The following is a 14492-nucleotide window of genomic DNA, read 5'->3' as shown; positions in this document are numbered from 1 at the left end:
TCTTGTGACAAGGCATTTATTTGGGATGAGGAAAGGAAATTGAGCAGAAGGTACAGGAGTAATAGCAATTCCCTATAGCTCTCAAAGCCAATTTTGAGCTCATTTTTCTTTTTTCTGCAAGCTCAGCAGCAGAATGCCCAGACTCTGCCCAGGTAGAAGCAGGTTCCATAGCGACGTTCTCCTGCCAGGCACAGTGGTATTCTGCAAGCGCAGGCCATGTTTTTCCTTGAGCCTGGGACAGGGAGAGCATCAGAAATTGAGTATGGGGTTAGCAGTGGGTAAGAAAAAGTATCTTGGGGAAGTCACATGCTAGCTGACAGGTGATGCTGGCTGCATTGCAGCTGGTAGCACGAACAACCTGTCAATAGGAATAAATAGGCAGAGCAGTGCTGATCACACAGAATTTGAGACTCATTCTCCTTTGCTCTCATTTTTGCACTCCTGCCCCATCACACACACAGTTGAACATACCCTCAGGCTTAGCTCCAGTTTTTAAAAGCTCTTCTATAGACAGAGTAAAATGTTCTCTTTGTAATTAAGTCTACTTGTTTAGATCCAGAAATAACTAGTCTGTCTCTTCATATCTTAAACTTAGTGAATTTCACAGACGTTTCTTGGAATCAAGTCTTTGGAGAAATAACATTTCTCAGGTTTATTTGGCTCTCTGTTCAGTTTATAGATGAGAAAATCAAGTCCCAGAGATGCTAAGTGAAGCCACCTCAGTGACATAGATTGTTGAGACCCAACACTGGAACCTGTCTCCCGTCCTTCCCTCTAGACTCAGCAGCTCTGCATGCCTGCGTCTCTCACCTGAATCCTTTGGAGCCAAGCTTTTGTCCCATGCAAGGGAAACAACCACTTCTGGGTTGTCTGCTGTAATCTGCTCTGGGGCTGCTGCAACCTCGTCACCTCTTGTCTGGAGTGGCTCAGCCTGGGCCTGCAGGGCCACCAGGAGAATGGCAGCAAGGATGGTGAGGGTCCTTATGGCTGGGGTCACCTGGAGGAGGGAGAGCAGGAGCAGATGTGTGGGGAGGGAGGAGCCAGCCTGGATTTATAGCTCTACTGGGAGAAGGCTCAGAGACAAGAAACCTTCTTCACCCTCAGTGAGAGGAGGTGTGCATTTTATAAGAGAGGCCCGTTGGTCTCAAGGTTGCTCGAATGCTTCTGTTCTCCCAGTTTCATGCTAGTATAAACCTGTACATTTAATGTCTGTGCTAGGTTGGAGCTGATAATGACAAGAAAGTCCCTGCTATATTACTCCTAGGTTCACCTGCTTAAATATTATTTACTTTTTAACATTCCGAAAAGAATAGAAATTGCACTTTCTTTTTTTTTTTTGGAGACGGAGACTTGCTCTGTCACCCAGGCTGGAGTGCAGTGGTGCAGTCTCGGCTCACTGCAAGCTCCGCCTCCCGGGTTCATGCCATTCTCCTGCCTCAGCCTCTCCGAGTAGCTGGGACTACAGGCGCCCGCCACCACGCCCGGCTAATTTTTTTGTATTTTTAGTAGAGACGGGGTTTCACCGTGGTCTCGATCTCCTGACCTCGTGATCCGCCCGCCTCGTCCTCCCAAAGTGCTGGGATTACAAGCGTGAGCCACCGCGCCCGGCCAGAAATTGCACTTTCATTCGACAGGCTCAGGGCACAAATGCTTCTTATTTTCTGAAGATGGGTACTGCACTTCTCTGGAGGTCTAGATTCTGGTGTCCTATATGAGTTCCAATGGAATAGAGAGTAATTCAGTTCAGGATTCAGGTGACTTACCATCGTCATGAAGAGGTTTTTGAGGTTATGGGATGAGTAGTCTCCTGTAGGAATCAGGGTGGAGAGGACAATGATTTTTATAGGCTAAAGGTGAAATAAGCTCAGTGACATAGAGTTAAGTAAAAAAAAAAAAAGTTCATTATTTCCAGCTCTATTTAGACTTGAGTAACAATTGACAATTGTTTATTTATAGTGTACACTACCTCATGATTTTGTATATGCATATATTTAAATCTTTATCTCACACCATGTAGAAACATTAACTCAGAATGAATTGAAGACCTAAATGTAACACCTGAAACCATAAACTACTAGAAGTGTATATAAGGATAAAGCTTTTGACATTGATGTAGGTAATGATTTTTTGGCTATGACACCAAAGGCACAGGCAATAAAAGGGAAAATAGACAAGTGTGGCTGCATTTAACGCTAAAGCATCTGCACAGCAAAGGAAACAATTAACTGCGTGAAAGGATAACCCAGAAAATGAGAGAAAATATTTGCAAAACCTACGTGGCAGAAGGGGCAAATATCTGAATACATAAGGAATTCACACATCTCAATAGCAAAAATCAAACAACATGACTGAAACACAGACCAGGGACCTAAGTAGGTTTTTCTCAAAAGAATGTCCCAAAGACCTGTGATTGTCTCTACTGGACATGTCAACTAGGACACGTGTGTTTAGAAGGAAACTGCTTGAGTTTCTCTATTAACTTAGCTGGAAGCCATTGTCCCAGCAGCTATCAGAGGTCCAGACAGACGTTCCCAGCAGGGATTCACCTGCTGGGTCCCTCTGGGGTGGCCCCACAGTCAGAGGTCAGATTGGAGGCATAGCTTCAATGATGAAAACTCAGTGTAAAGTTTAAGTTTTAGATTACTTACAGGTCTTCTAGCTAGGCAGGGCGACCAGAGAGGACAGACAGCAGTCCTCTGTCCCAGGTCTTCTGTAGCAAGGAGCAGCCGTGCACAAGTGGACTTCCCCTATTTAAAGGTCTTTTGGGATGAGGTGACCTAATTTCCGGGGTTACCTTCTGTTGGGTCCATTAAATAATTGTGGTGGCAAGGACAGTTGAGAAATTTGGTGGGAAGGTGAGGTTAAAGTAGACTCCACAGAGGAACACCTCATCTACCTTGGTCAGCCCTGGCCAGGCCCAGGCAGCAACCAACTATGGGTTCTCAATGGCTCCTAACACAGTTGACCCTGTCATGCATTGGCTGTGGCTGAGGTGAACTACCTCCATCAAGGGAATATTTAAAGCCTCTGGGACACCATGCCTGCATATCGTAGTATACACCCTGCAAAAAGACTAGGATAGGAATGCCGCCTACACACAGAGGAGGATTTGGAATCTGTTTCTAAAGCAGTGTCCCGAGAACCTGGGGTCTAACCATAAAAACAAATCAAAGCCATTTGGCTGAGCTGGGATGTTGGAGAACACCCAGGTGAGACTGAGTGCTACCTGGGCTTCTGTTGCTATGTGGAACAGACATTTTTGGGTTCTTCTGAGTTATGGATGTACACGCAGCATGTGGTTCCCCAGAGGGGACAATCGCCTGCTTGCTTGGCCAATGAACAGTTTAAGGTTAAACAATTGTCTAGGATCATCTGGGCCAAGAACTTGTTGAAGTGTTAGCCATCAGGGTGGGGGTGGCCTTTTCAGATGGCCACCCAAGAAGGGAAGTGGGAGTCTGGGCATTCACTCTACTGCTGGTGTTGCACAGCCTCTCAGCCCTTGTGGGTCTTCAGAGAAGCATTTAGCAAAAGCTTGAGTGGTGCTTCCTGGGAGGCATAGGAGGTTTCCATCCTTAACTCGTGCACATCGGAGCACAGGCGTATCCCTGAGCCCACGATCATGTCTGGATGCTTTCTGTGAATGCAAGGCTCCAACTCTTCAGGCTGCAGTCTGGGTGTGTGCTGCGGCGTCCTGAGCCCATTTGGATTGAAGCCTGTGCATCCGGAGAAGTACCTCCTCATCCTTAAAACACGATATGTGGTTGTGAGGGCTGCTGGTGTTTAAGCATTGGTGCCATGGGACCCATTCAATATCTAAGAGTTGAGTTGCCCACCTTGGACACAGGTTGGGTTGTATTTGGGGTGCAGCCCCTCTAACAGGGCTTACAGGGAATTCCCCAGTTTTCCAGCCTGAGGTACAAATTCTGACTAGGGCTGCCCTGTTCCAGCAGCCCTCTAGGCTGCCAGGCCTGCGTTTAACAGCTACCCCACAAGCCATTTGTACATAAGATACCAAGCAAGGTCAATCATAGAGAACACTGACATCTTGTCACTCGGGGCTTTCCTCCCAGTGCTCCCTTATTGACACTGATTATGGGGTTGGCTGGCACCCACTTTTCCTTGGAGACTTTCTCCCCCATGGCCACGTTTGGTGATGGCACTTCCATATGGTCTTTGCCTGACGTAGTTGGTGTCTCTAGTTTGAAGCCTTCTTCTCCTCGTTTACTGCCTCTGACTGCACCCTCGCTGGGTTCTGGAGCAATAATCCCTACTTCCTGCCAGGAGGAGTAAGTGGGAAATATTAGCTAACCTTTAAAACCGGTAAAAACGGGAGCTTTTGCCAGAAGCTGCATGTGAAATGGAGAGGTGTGGTCTAGCAAAAGCCTCGTGGTCCTGCTGGGTGCCAGTGGGCCTGGGGTGTCAGTCCTCAGAAGATCGTAGTTTACTATCCATCCACAATCCATTGTTCAGTAAATGTTTGATGTTGAGGTGGTGGATGTCCTGTGATGATATGGGGAGGTCTCATTATTGGAGAGCGTGTAAATGATGTTATCTCTAAGGGAAAAAAGAAGCTAACTCTTCTGTGATCACCAAGGTGGGCACCAAAGTGGATCTAGCCCAATTGTGATGAGGCGGTGGTGGCTATGGGGTTGAAAGTTAGAAAAGTGATGGTCCTTGGAAGGACCTTGGTGCCTTGAGTGTCCATAGCACATCCAGAGACATTAATAACCATGACTTTAGGAGGCCACCGTGCTGCTTGAGGAGGCTGGTGGCTTGGGGACGATGGACTAAAGGAGACGCCCTTAACCCACCCTCGTGTTGTGATGTCCTGAGGTGGGAGCCTCCATCTGAATCAATGATAGTTGTGGTTCTAAAGGAGAAAGCGAAGAAACGCCACGAAAAGAGAACAGCTGCTCCACCCAGGGCATAAGGAGCTACGGTCCCTGGAAGACTACATGTGCAGAAGCCCATAGCCAGGACAGGTGTGCTTTGTCCAGAGGCTCCAAGAGTTGCGATGGGCGGTAGTGAGGGCCTCCCCATGAAACTCAGAACCCAGGACCTGGGCATGGCCTGGAGAGATCACCTGGCTGGGCCAGCTACAGACTGTATCCTGCTGTGGCCCCAATGGATGTGAAGGGCTTCTGGGTGATGGCATTGGTGGGCCTCAGTAGAATGGACAAGTGGGGTATAGCTCTCTCCAAAGACATGATGTCCCAGTACATGGAGGGCCTGCTGCAAAGTGGCTAGCACACTAGTGGTGAGGATTTGGTTTTTAACTGCAAGGGGACTTTGTCAGCCCACTGAGGACAAATTGATGCCCAGAATCTTTACAACAGTGCTGGAGGGGCCATGAGTGTGTCCTGCAGAGGCCTGGCCACTGTCCAGGAAGAGGGAGAGCGGGTGCAGCAGCCCTGCCACAGATGTGTGGCCTGGCCCGGGAGGTGGCTTTACATGCAGCACCCAGAGCGATTTGGGGAGCTCAGGGAGAACAGAGACCCTCCAGCTGGCTCAGAGTCACTGGTGGCTCTTGTCCCTGGAGGGGTGGCCTTCTCTGCCCCAACCCAGTCTTGTGCTCTCCTTCCCTTCCATTCTTGGCTGCAGGACTGGGAACCATCTGCTGGGACGTTGCTCTGTGTCTGCCTCATGGCCATGCTCCCATCCTTGCCTCCTCCTTAGACTGCGGTCAGGACTCAGCAGCCCAGAGCCCCAGCAGGGTCTCAGTCTGTGCTGAGGTCACACCTAGGCATTGCCTTCATCCTTTCCCAGGTGATTCTCAAACTCCAAAACTCAAATTAGAACAGATTCTTCTCTGTGGTTCTTTTCACTTTTCTCTTTTGGCTGCACCAGAACCTTGGCAGAATTTTGTGGTTTAAACAAAAGAGGTGTTATGTCCAAAAATTTTTTGCAGTACTTTCACTTCCATGTTGATCCATAGCCCCCAACCCCAGCCTGATTTTTTCCACTGATTGCAGCCAGTACAGACAATCAGTGTCCACACTGTAGACACTATATGTAGATGCAGCTGAAGCTGTTTTTTCAGACACACGCATTTGAATTTTAGGGAATGTTGAAGCGTGTGTAGACTCAATAAAAACCTTGACAACATTAGGCTAGGGTAAACATTCTGGAGGAGCTGTAGGTGGGGTTGTAGGTGTGAGAGGAGAGAAGCTTCCAGGAGCAGCACATATATTCTCACACACATTTACGGTGTCTGGTGGCCCCAGCAGACACAGTGTAACTCATGCTTTGAGTTCTTGGATCAAGCAATTCCTGAAGCAAGAATTCCTTCTCAATTCCAAGATATAGGAGTCAAAATGTTAACTTAGCTTGTTGTTCGTTTCTGACATTTGAATTCAAGACCCCATTGAGAGATCTGGAAAACATCAAAAATACCAAACTCAGAGAACCTGAGGCAAAGATGGTGCAGCGCACAAGGACAGGAGATGAGAACAGATGACAAGTGTCCCAGGGACAGCTTGAGACCAGATGACAGGTGTACCGGGGGCAGCTCAGGCATCAGGCTCCCTGGTGATTCCCGTGCACAGCCCCAGGGGAGAATAGCCTTTTTAATGCTGATCAGCAGGGAAGGAGGGGCAGCTCCATGAGAGGCTGGAAGGACAGCAGGTGAAACAGGGATGGGGAGTTTCATAGTTGATGTGCAGAAATGGGGGAATTCCAGGTGATGGCAAGAATTAGTGGGTGGCCCTGGGTGGAGGTCTGGGGAAAAGAGGAGGGGGTTCACGGTTATTCAGGATCTCAAAGCATTGAGAGGTAGTGAGAGTGACCTTCTGGGAAATATTAGAGTGAAAAATAACTTCTCATAATCTTAAGTTTCTTTGTGAGTTATGAGGCTTTTAGCAGCAAAAGACAAAATATGCCAAAGTTCAGAAAAGGGAACAAGTAATTTTCTCATCTCTTACATTCTTTTCTTGTTATAAACAGAGTTCAGAATATCATATAAACAAGCATAAAATATCAACGGCAACTTTAACGAGCCCAATATCCTTTGTTTAAAAGAAAAATTGCACCAGATGCTTTCTTGAAATGCCAAGGAATTGGTTATTGAGGAATGTCCCAATAGGTGTTAACTCTTAGCAATAGGGAGAGAGTGGAACTCAACTCTCTTGAGGCCAAACACGGGAGAGTTTAAGCCCTAGGGTGAGCTGGTGGAAAAGTACTGGAGGTTGCTCGCAGGAAGGTTGAGCAGTGTGATTGGGCCATCTGTGTTTCCCAATTTGTATTTATGGAAGGTAGGCTCGTATCCTCCCACAGAGAAAGGGGTACTTTCTTCTTGGAAAATGACATTTCAAAGGGTTACCTTCATATTTGACTTATTCTTTATTTTCTTCTCCTACCGTATGAGTGGCTAATTTAAAGTTGAAATATCTCGTTGGCATTCCATAAATACCCTGTGGGTGTGTGCATTCCAATAATAAGCTTTGGGTTTTATTTGAGGCTAAGCAAGTTGCTCCCATTGTTTGGAGACCCTCACACCTCTACCTGCATTCTCTGTCCTTAGTGTTTGCAGCTGTCATTGCCCACCCTAGAGTGCAGTAGCAGAATCTTAATGTGGTTCTACCAGTGTGCCTTTATCCACACAGAGGAGCAGGGATATTCCATCCTCGTCTGCCCCTTTCCCTTAAATTGATGGATGCCTCCAAGAATATCAGCTCGAATTACCAGTTCATCCTTTTCTCTTGCAACATCAATTCCTCCAAATCCAGTAGACTTAGACCCTGACCTCGCGTATCTCTGTCCCTGATACCATTCTCTCCAGCAAACCGTCTTCTCTAACCCTCCTTTTAATCTATTCAGTTATAAACATCTTTATGTTCCGGTTTAAGATACACCATAAAACCTATCCTTGCCACTCAAAGAAAAAATGGTCTATTCTTTCTAAAGTCCTAATGTTACATAAAGTCACATTTTACCCATGATATTCTCCTATATTTCATTCTTAAAAGATTTTAGTTTTTGAAAGGTCTGGTATCACATGAACTCACATACAGAATTTTTTCCTCTGTAGGTTTCAGCTTTTTTTTCTATGAAGTTGAGTAATAATAATGCAATTTAGTAATATTATGTGATGTTGGGGATAATTAATTAATCAGAATTGATTTATTGATCCCCAGCTATGTGTTAGGCAGTCATCTGGGCACTGTGGTACAATAATGAGCAAAACTTGCAGCTTCCCTTCTAGCATAGAGAGACAAATGTTACCGAGAGTAAGTGAAATGTATAGGATGTGAAATGGTTTGAAATTCTACAGTTAGAAATAAAGAGAACAAGGAGGATGGAAGTATCCAGGCGAACTTGTTGCAATCTTAAATTGAGAAATCAAGAAAGATTTCACTGACCAAGGGATGTTTTAGCTGAGAGCCCAGGAGCTGGAGGAATGAGCCGGGCGGACTTCTGGGTGAAGGGCAGGTGCCCCAAAATGAAGTGATCCTGGTCCAGTGGACAGTTAGGGATAATTTGCAGAGTTAGTTCAAGGACCGCATGACTCCAACTCCAAGGCAGTAACAGGAACCCAAGGAAGGTTGCTTGTTTTTCACCCCCTGAATCGTAATATGTGTCCTTCACTGTCTACACAAGGGGGAAGATCTGGGAGCATTTATTTTGTCGGACACCAAACCACTGTGTCCTCCTTGAGGTCTGCAGTAGGTTCCCCAGCTGTGCCATGTCTCAGTGAGGTGCCTGGAACCCTGAGCTGCCTCTTTACACTGGCAGAGGCTCAGTCTGGGGCTGAGACTTGCTCGGATCTGCATTGATTGGACGTGGACAGCACCTGCTTCCTTCTCCTGGGTGTTGGACATTTGTGGTGGTGTTGGTGGTCACAGCTCTGTCTGGACTCATTAGATTGTTTTATTCAAGAATGATGAATAATCCACTTGAAACACTATTTCTTCCTTTGCCAACTGTGGTCTCTCTGTCACTGTGAGTGTTCTTGGGGCGTTTTACCAGTATCACCCAATAAGAGTAGCCAAGGCTTGAACAGACATATTTTTATTCAAAAAATGTGTTGTGGAATCACAAACTAGCGCTGCTAAATTTTAAGTAAAATGAAGACTCTGGGGCTCACGCTAGAATCCTTCCCGGGGCTCTGGGGCTCACGCTGGAATCCTTCCTGGGGTTTTGTGGTCATGTTCTCATAGGCTATTTGCAAGATATGTTGAACTAGTGTTCAAGGTTCAATGGGTGCCTAGAGAAAGAAAGAGAAGAGATACAGGAAGGGTCACATCACACCTCAGTAAGATGTCAGCCTGGCCTCAGGGATACCAGTAGTGACCCTGTCCTCTTGGAGGAGAGGAGAAAGACAGGCTCAGGAAGGTACATACCCCATGTGTGCTGTGCCTGGTGGGGAGGCTGCAGTTGGAGGCAGGACAACAGGGGACGCTGTGGCCTTCCCAGCAAATGCTCTGAGCATCTCAGAGGGCGCTGAACTCCTGGTTCATTCCCTTTCCCCAGACCTGGTTTCCTGCTCACTCGCTGATGTGCAGGACATTCTGGGCATCAGAACCCCAGCACCCTGCAGCACCAGCCAGGACGCAGATTACTTGGATAGTTTTTCCCTCACTTCTGTTCTCCCGGTGCCCCTTTAAAACTGTATTTTCAGGTAGAATCAGGTCCTCTGCAGTTTTAAGGAAACACAAGAGTGTTACCAGATGGAAGATCTTGACTGTGAGTTGTCCAGATTCTTAGTGCATTGAACAAATAATTCAACAAAACGTACAAACAAAGCAACAGAAGAATGAAGCAACGAAAGACAAACCAAAGCAACATGAGAATGCAGTAACAAAAGTACAGACGTATTGACAGTCCACAGAGTGGGAGCTGGTTCCAGCAAGTGGCTCAAGAGCCCCCCAGTTAGGGTTTTTATTAAGCTCAAAGAATTTGGTGTGCTGCCTAATCTTGCCTGGAACTGGCTGCACCTGCTGTTCTTTTCCTTATGCCTTAACCCTTGATTACCCTATTTCCCTATTCTCCTGTCTCAAGGGTGCATTTTTCAGAATACAGCTGAGGAATCTGCATTTTGTTTGTGTGAAGACAACTTTATGAATATGAAATTAAGATTTTCCCTGGCATGGGTGGAAAATATTGATGATGAGTCTGTCGCAGCGAGGTGCTTGTATGCTTTTTGTTGTACTCATTACAGGATTTGTTTTGTTTTGTTTTTTTGGTGGGGTTTCACTCTTGTCATCTAGGCTGGAGTGCAATGGCATGATCTTGGCTCACTGCAACCTCCATTTACCAGGTTCAAGTGATTCTCCTGCCTCAGCCTCCCAAGTAGCTGGGATTAAACGCACCTGCTACCACTCTCAGCTAATTTTTGTATTTTTAGTAAAGACGAGGTTTCACCATGTTGGCCAGGCTAGTCTCGAACTCCTGACCTCAGATGATCCACCTGCCTCAGCCTCCCAAAGTGCTGGGATTACAGGCGTGAGCCACCGCCCCCGGTCTGGAACCATTTCTTTGGTGCTGGGATTACAGGTATGAACCACCTGGCCCATTACAGCTTTCTTAACTGTCCATTCCAATCTCAATTAAATTTTTTTCAATAGAGCTGTGACAACCTCAGGTCTTCAAAGGCAGATGTGTGATCTGGGTCTGTTCAATGAAACTCCAACGCTTCAGGAAAGAACATGGTGTTTTTTTCCCTAAGAAGTAGCGATGTTATGATTGTGTAAACTGAAAGCTGACAATGACTGTTTTTCCTAACACATGGGAGTTACCTTTGAGTGAATCCAATCAAAGTGAAGCAGAGTGAAAAGACAGAGAAGTAGAAGGAGAAATCGGCAGCATAATTTGTGCTTGTAAATCAATTTGTGTTTGAAGCCAATGTTTGTCCTTGATATTCTTAGAATTTGGAGTTGTATTTTCCTTAAAAAGCTTGATTTAGGATTCTGGTACTTGCATCCCAAAGAGTCTTGACTAAGAGGTGCATGACACATCAAACAGGTACAAACACAGAGAACTTGATACAAAGACTTTATTAGGAATAAGAGAAGAAAATTGAAGACACGGTAAAGGAGTAATAAAAGTTCTCCTCTAGATCTCAAAGCAAATGATGAACACATTTTCCTCTGTGCTGCATGTTCAGAGGCAGCAGAAAAGACAGCAGATCCCACTATTGGTGCAGGTCCCATAGCGGTGTTTGGAAAAATGACAGCCTGATATTCTGCAATAGCGGACCAAGCCCCTGGTTGAGCCTGAAGACACAGAGAAAGCATCAGGCATTGGGACTGGGGTCGGATGCGGTTGGTAAGGAGAATCCCCGTGCGGTTACCTGCTGGGCTGATTGCATTCATCATGGTGGCCACATCACAGCAGCAGCAAGATCAGCTCAATCAATAGGAATCAATGTACACAGCAGTGCTGCTCACAGGCAGGATTAGAGACGCATTCTCATTTGCTCACTTTTTGTGATGCTGCTTCTTCACACACACATTTGAGTACACCCTTAGGTCCATTCCCATTTGTGAAGTTCCTCTAACAAACAGAGTGAAATATATTTCTTTCCAAGTGGGTTCTCATCGTCGATGCCAGAGAGACTCCCCAGCATGTTTCCACATAGCATAAGATTACAAAATTTCACTGAATTTTCACAGAGTCAAGTATCTTTGGAGGATCCATGTCCATTGAATATCATCTGATTCTCTTTTCAGTCTACACTTGAGGAAATCGAGGCCTGGAGAGGTGATCACCTAAGAGAAAAAACCAGCTATTGGATCTGATTCTAGAGGTGTCTGGTTTCTCTCTCTAGACTCCTGGCTCTGCAATGCTGGCGGCTCTCACCTGAAGCTCTAAAACCTGAGCTTATGTCCCCTGTGAAAGAGATGGCAAAGTCCTGGTCGTCTGCCCCAAACTGTTCGCGGACTGCAGCCTAGTCAGCTCTTGCCTGGAGTGGCTCAAGCCGGGGCCTGGAGGGGCACCAGGAGAATGGCAGTGAGGAGGGTGAGGGTCCTCATGGTTGGGGTCACCTGGAGGAGGGAGAGCAGGAGTGGATGTGTGGGGAGTGAGGAGCCAGCTTGGATTTATAGCTCTGCTTGGAGAAGGCTCAGAGACAGATGCTGCAGTGAGAGGAGGTGGAGCATGTGATTGGGGAAGGGAAGGGCTGCCTTTGCCATCAAGATCCCTTTGATGCTCCTCTGTTCTACCAGCTTTTATCATAGCATGAGTCTGTTTATTGAGTGTCTGTTCTGGGTCCAAGCCAATAGTGATGATTAGGACCGTGCTATAATTTCCTGTCTCATCTGCTGGAACATTTACTTCTTAATGTTCAAAAAAGAAAAGAAACACTGCTCTTATTCAGTAAGTTCAGGCAATAAATGCCTATTATTTTGTGGAGATGAGCCCTGCTATTCTTGGTGGTCTAGACCCTGAGGCAAGACCTGGACCCCAGCGTATAGAGGAATTCATTGCAGGATTCTGGGACATTTCCACCCTCATGAAGGAGGCTTTTGAGGTTCTGGAAGGCATAGTCTTCTGCCACTGCTAGTGTGGAGAGGGCAATGGCCTTATCAGGCTATCAGTGAAATAAGCTCCGTGGGATACTAGGTAAAGAGTTGGTCTGAATAAGGTTAAAAGTGTTTTTTTATTTCCAACTGTATTGAGAGGAGTGACAATTAGAAATTATATATGTTGAAAGTACACAACCTGATAATTCAACGTATGTCTACATTTGTACCCTTATCTCACACCATATGTAAAAATCAACTCTGAATGAATTGAAGACCTAAATATAAGTCTTGAAATCATAAAACTTACTAGAAGAACCCATAGGGATAAAGCTCCCTAACCTTGAACTGGGAGATTATTTCTTGGATATCACATTAAAGGTAGAGGCAACTAAAGCAAAAATAAACCAGTTGGAGTTCATTTAACTGTAAAACATCCGCATAAAAAAGGAAATCGTTAACTGAGCAAAAAGGCAACCTAGCAAGAGAGAGAAAATATCTGTAAACCATAGGTGTACTAAAGGTCAATATCTAAATATATAATGAACTTAATAGAAAAAAATAAGTATTAATGATAAATGTGACTAAAAAACTAAAAGAAACCATTATTACATAATTAAAGAAAACTGTGATGACAGTATCTTTTCAAAGGCAGAATATAATAAAGTGAAGTCACGAAGAAACACGTGAAATTCTGGAATTGAGAAGTACAATAATCAAAATGTAAATTTTATTAACGGCTGCTCAACAGTATACTTAAACTGGCAGAACCAAGAATTAGGAAATGTGTGTACAGATAGATAAAAGATTACACAGTCCAGAGAACAGAGAAAAAAGACGAAGAAACAAGAATAAAGTTAGAGAAATATGAGACGCTATTAGGCATGAAAACACTCAGTGGGTTTAGAGGGGAACTCTCAGTCTGTTAAGGCAGCGGTCCCCAACTTTTTTGGCACCAGGGACATCTACGACAAACCCACAACTAACATCATACTCGATGGTTGAAAAAAAAAAAAAAAGTTGTGCTTTCCTACTGAGCTTAGAAACCAGCCAAGGATGTCTGAAGTCACCACTTCTACTCAACATTGTGCTGGAGGTTCTAGGGCAGTCAGTCAAGAAGAAAAAATTAAATGACATCCAGGTTAGAAAAGAAGAAGTAAAATAATCTCTGTTTGAAAAGACATGATCTTTTATATATAGAAAATCCAAAACAATTTATTAGAAAACTATTAGAACGAATAAGGGAGTTTAGCATGGTTGAAAAATAGAAGACCAGTGCACAAAAATCAACTGTATTTTTTCTTTCATAATAAACTTTTCAAAAATGAAGCTAAAAACTCCTTTTACAAGTAGCTTCAAAAGGAACATAGCTAGTCAGTGAATTAACAAAAATGTGCAAAACTTATACTCCCCAAACCACAAAAAGTTGGAAAGTTTTTAAGAATATCTAAATGACCGGAAAGAGATCTTATGCTCATGGATTGTAAGGCTTAATGTGAGATTTCTTTTTTTTTTTTTAATTATATTATACTTCAGGGTTTTAGGGTACATGTGCACAATGTGCAGGTTTGTTACATATGTATCCATGTGCCATGTTGATTTCCTGCACCCATTAACTCGTCATTTAGCATTAGATGTATCTCCTAATGCTGTCCCTCCCCCCTCCCCCCACCCCACAACAGTCCCCGGAGTGTGATGTTCCCCTTCCTGTGTCCATGAGTTCTCATTGTTCAATTCCCACCTATGAGTGAGAACATGCGGTGTTTGGTTTTTTGTCCTTGCGATAGTTTACTGAGAATGATGTTTTCCAGTTTCATCCATGTCCCTACAAAGGACACGAACTCATCGTTTTTTATGGCTGCATAGTATTCCATGGTGTATATGTGCCACATTTTCTTAATCCAGTCTATCGTTGTTGGACATTTGGGTTGGTTCCAAGTCTTTGCTATTGTGAATAGTGCCGCAATAAACATACGTGTGCATGTGCCATTAATGTGAGATTTCAATGCTCCCCAAACTGATCTACAGGTTCAG

The 14492-nt window shown here is 45.0% G+C and overlaps 1 protein-coding gene across 1 annotated transcript; it reads right to left on the bottom strand.

Moving 5' to 3' along the window:
- Positions 1–2724, bottom strand: LOC116473839 (neutrophil defensin 1-like). The gene is made up of 4 exons (XM_032162510.2): positions 2649–2724; positions 1764–1807; positions 811–997; positions 1–232 (listed from the first exon to the last, which is right to left on the bottom strand). Exons 2-4 carry the CDS (start codon positions 1770–1772, stop codon positions 123–125), a joined length of 306 nt encoding a protein of 101 aa, XP_032018401.1. The 5' UTR covers positions 1773–1807; positions 2649–2724; the 3' UTR covers positions 1–122.
- Positions 2725–14492: the final 11768 nt, after the last annotated feature.

The sequence above is a fragment of the Hylobates moloch genome, unplaced genomic scaffold (genome assembly GCF_009828535.3).
Source record: "Hylobates moloch isolate HMO894 unplaced genomic scaffold, HMol_V3 SCAFFOLD_8, whole genome shotgun sequence".
Taxonomy (NCBI): Eukaryota; Metazoa; Chordata; class Mammalia; order Primates; family Hylobatidae; genus Hylobates; species Hylobates moloch.
Note: the sequence above shows the minus strand (reverse complement) of the source record. Positions and strands in the feature narration are given on the sequence as shown.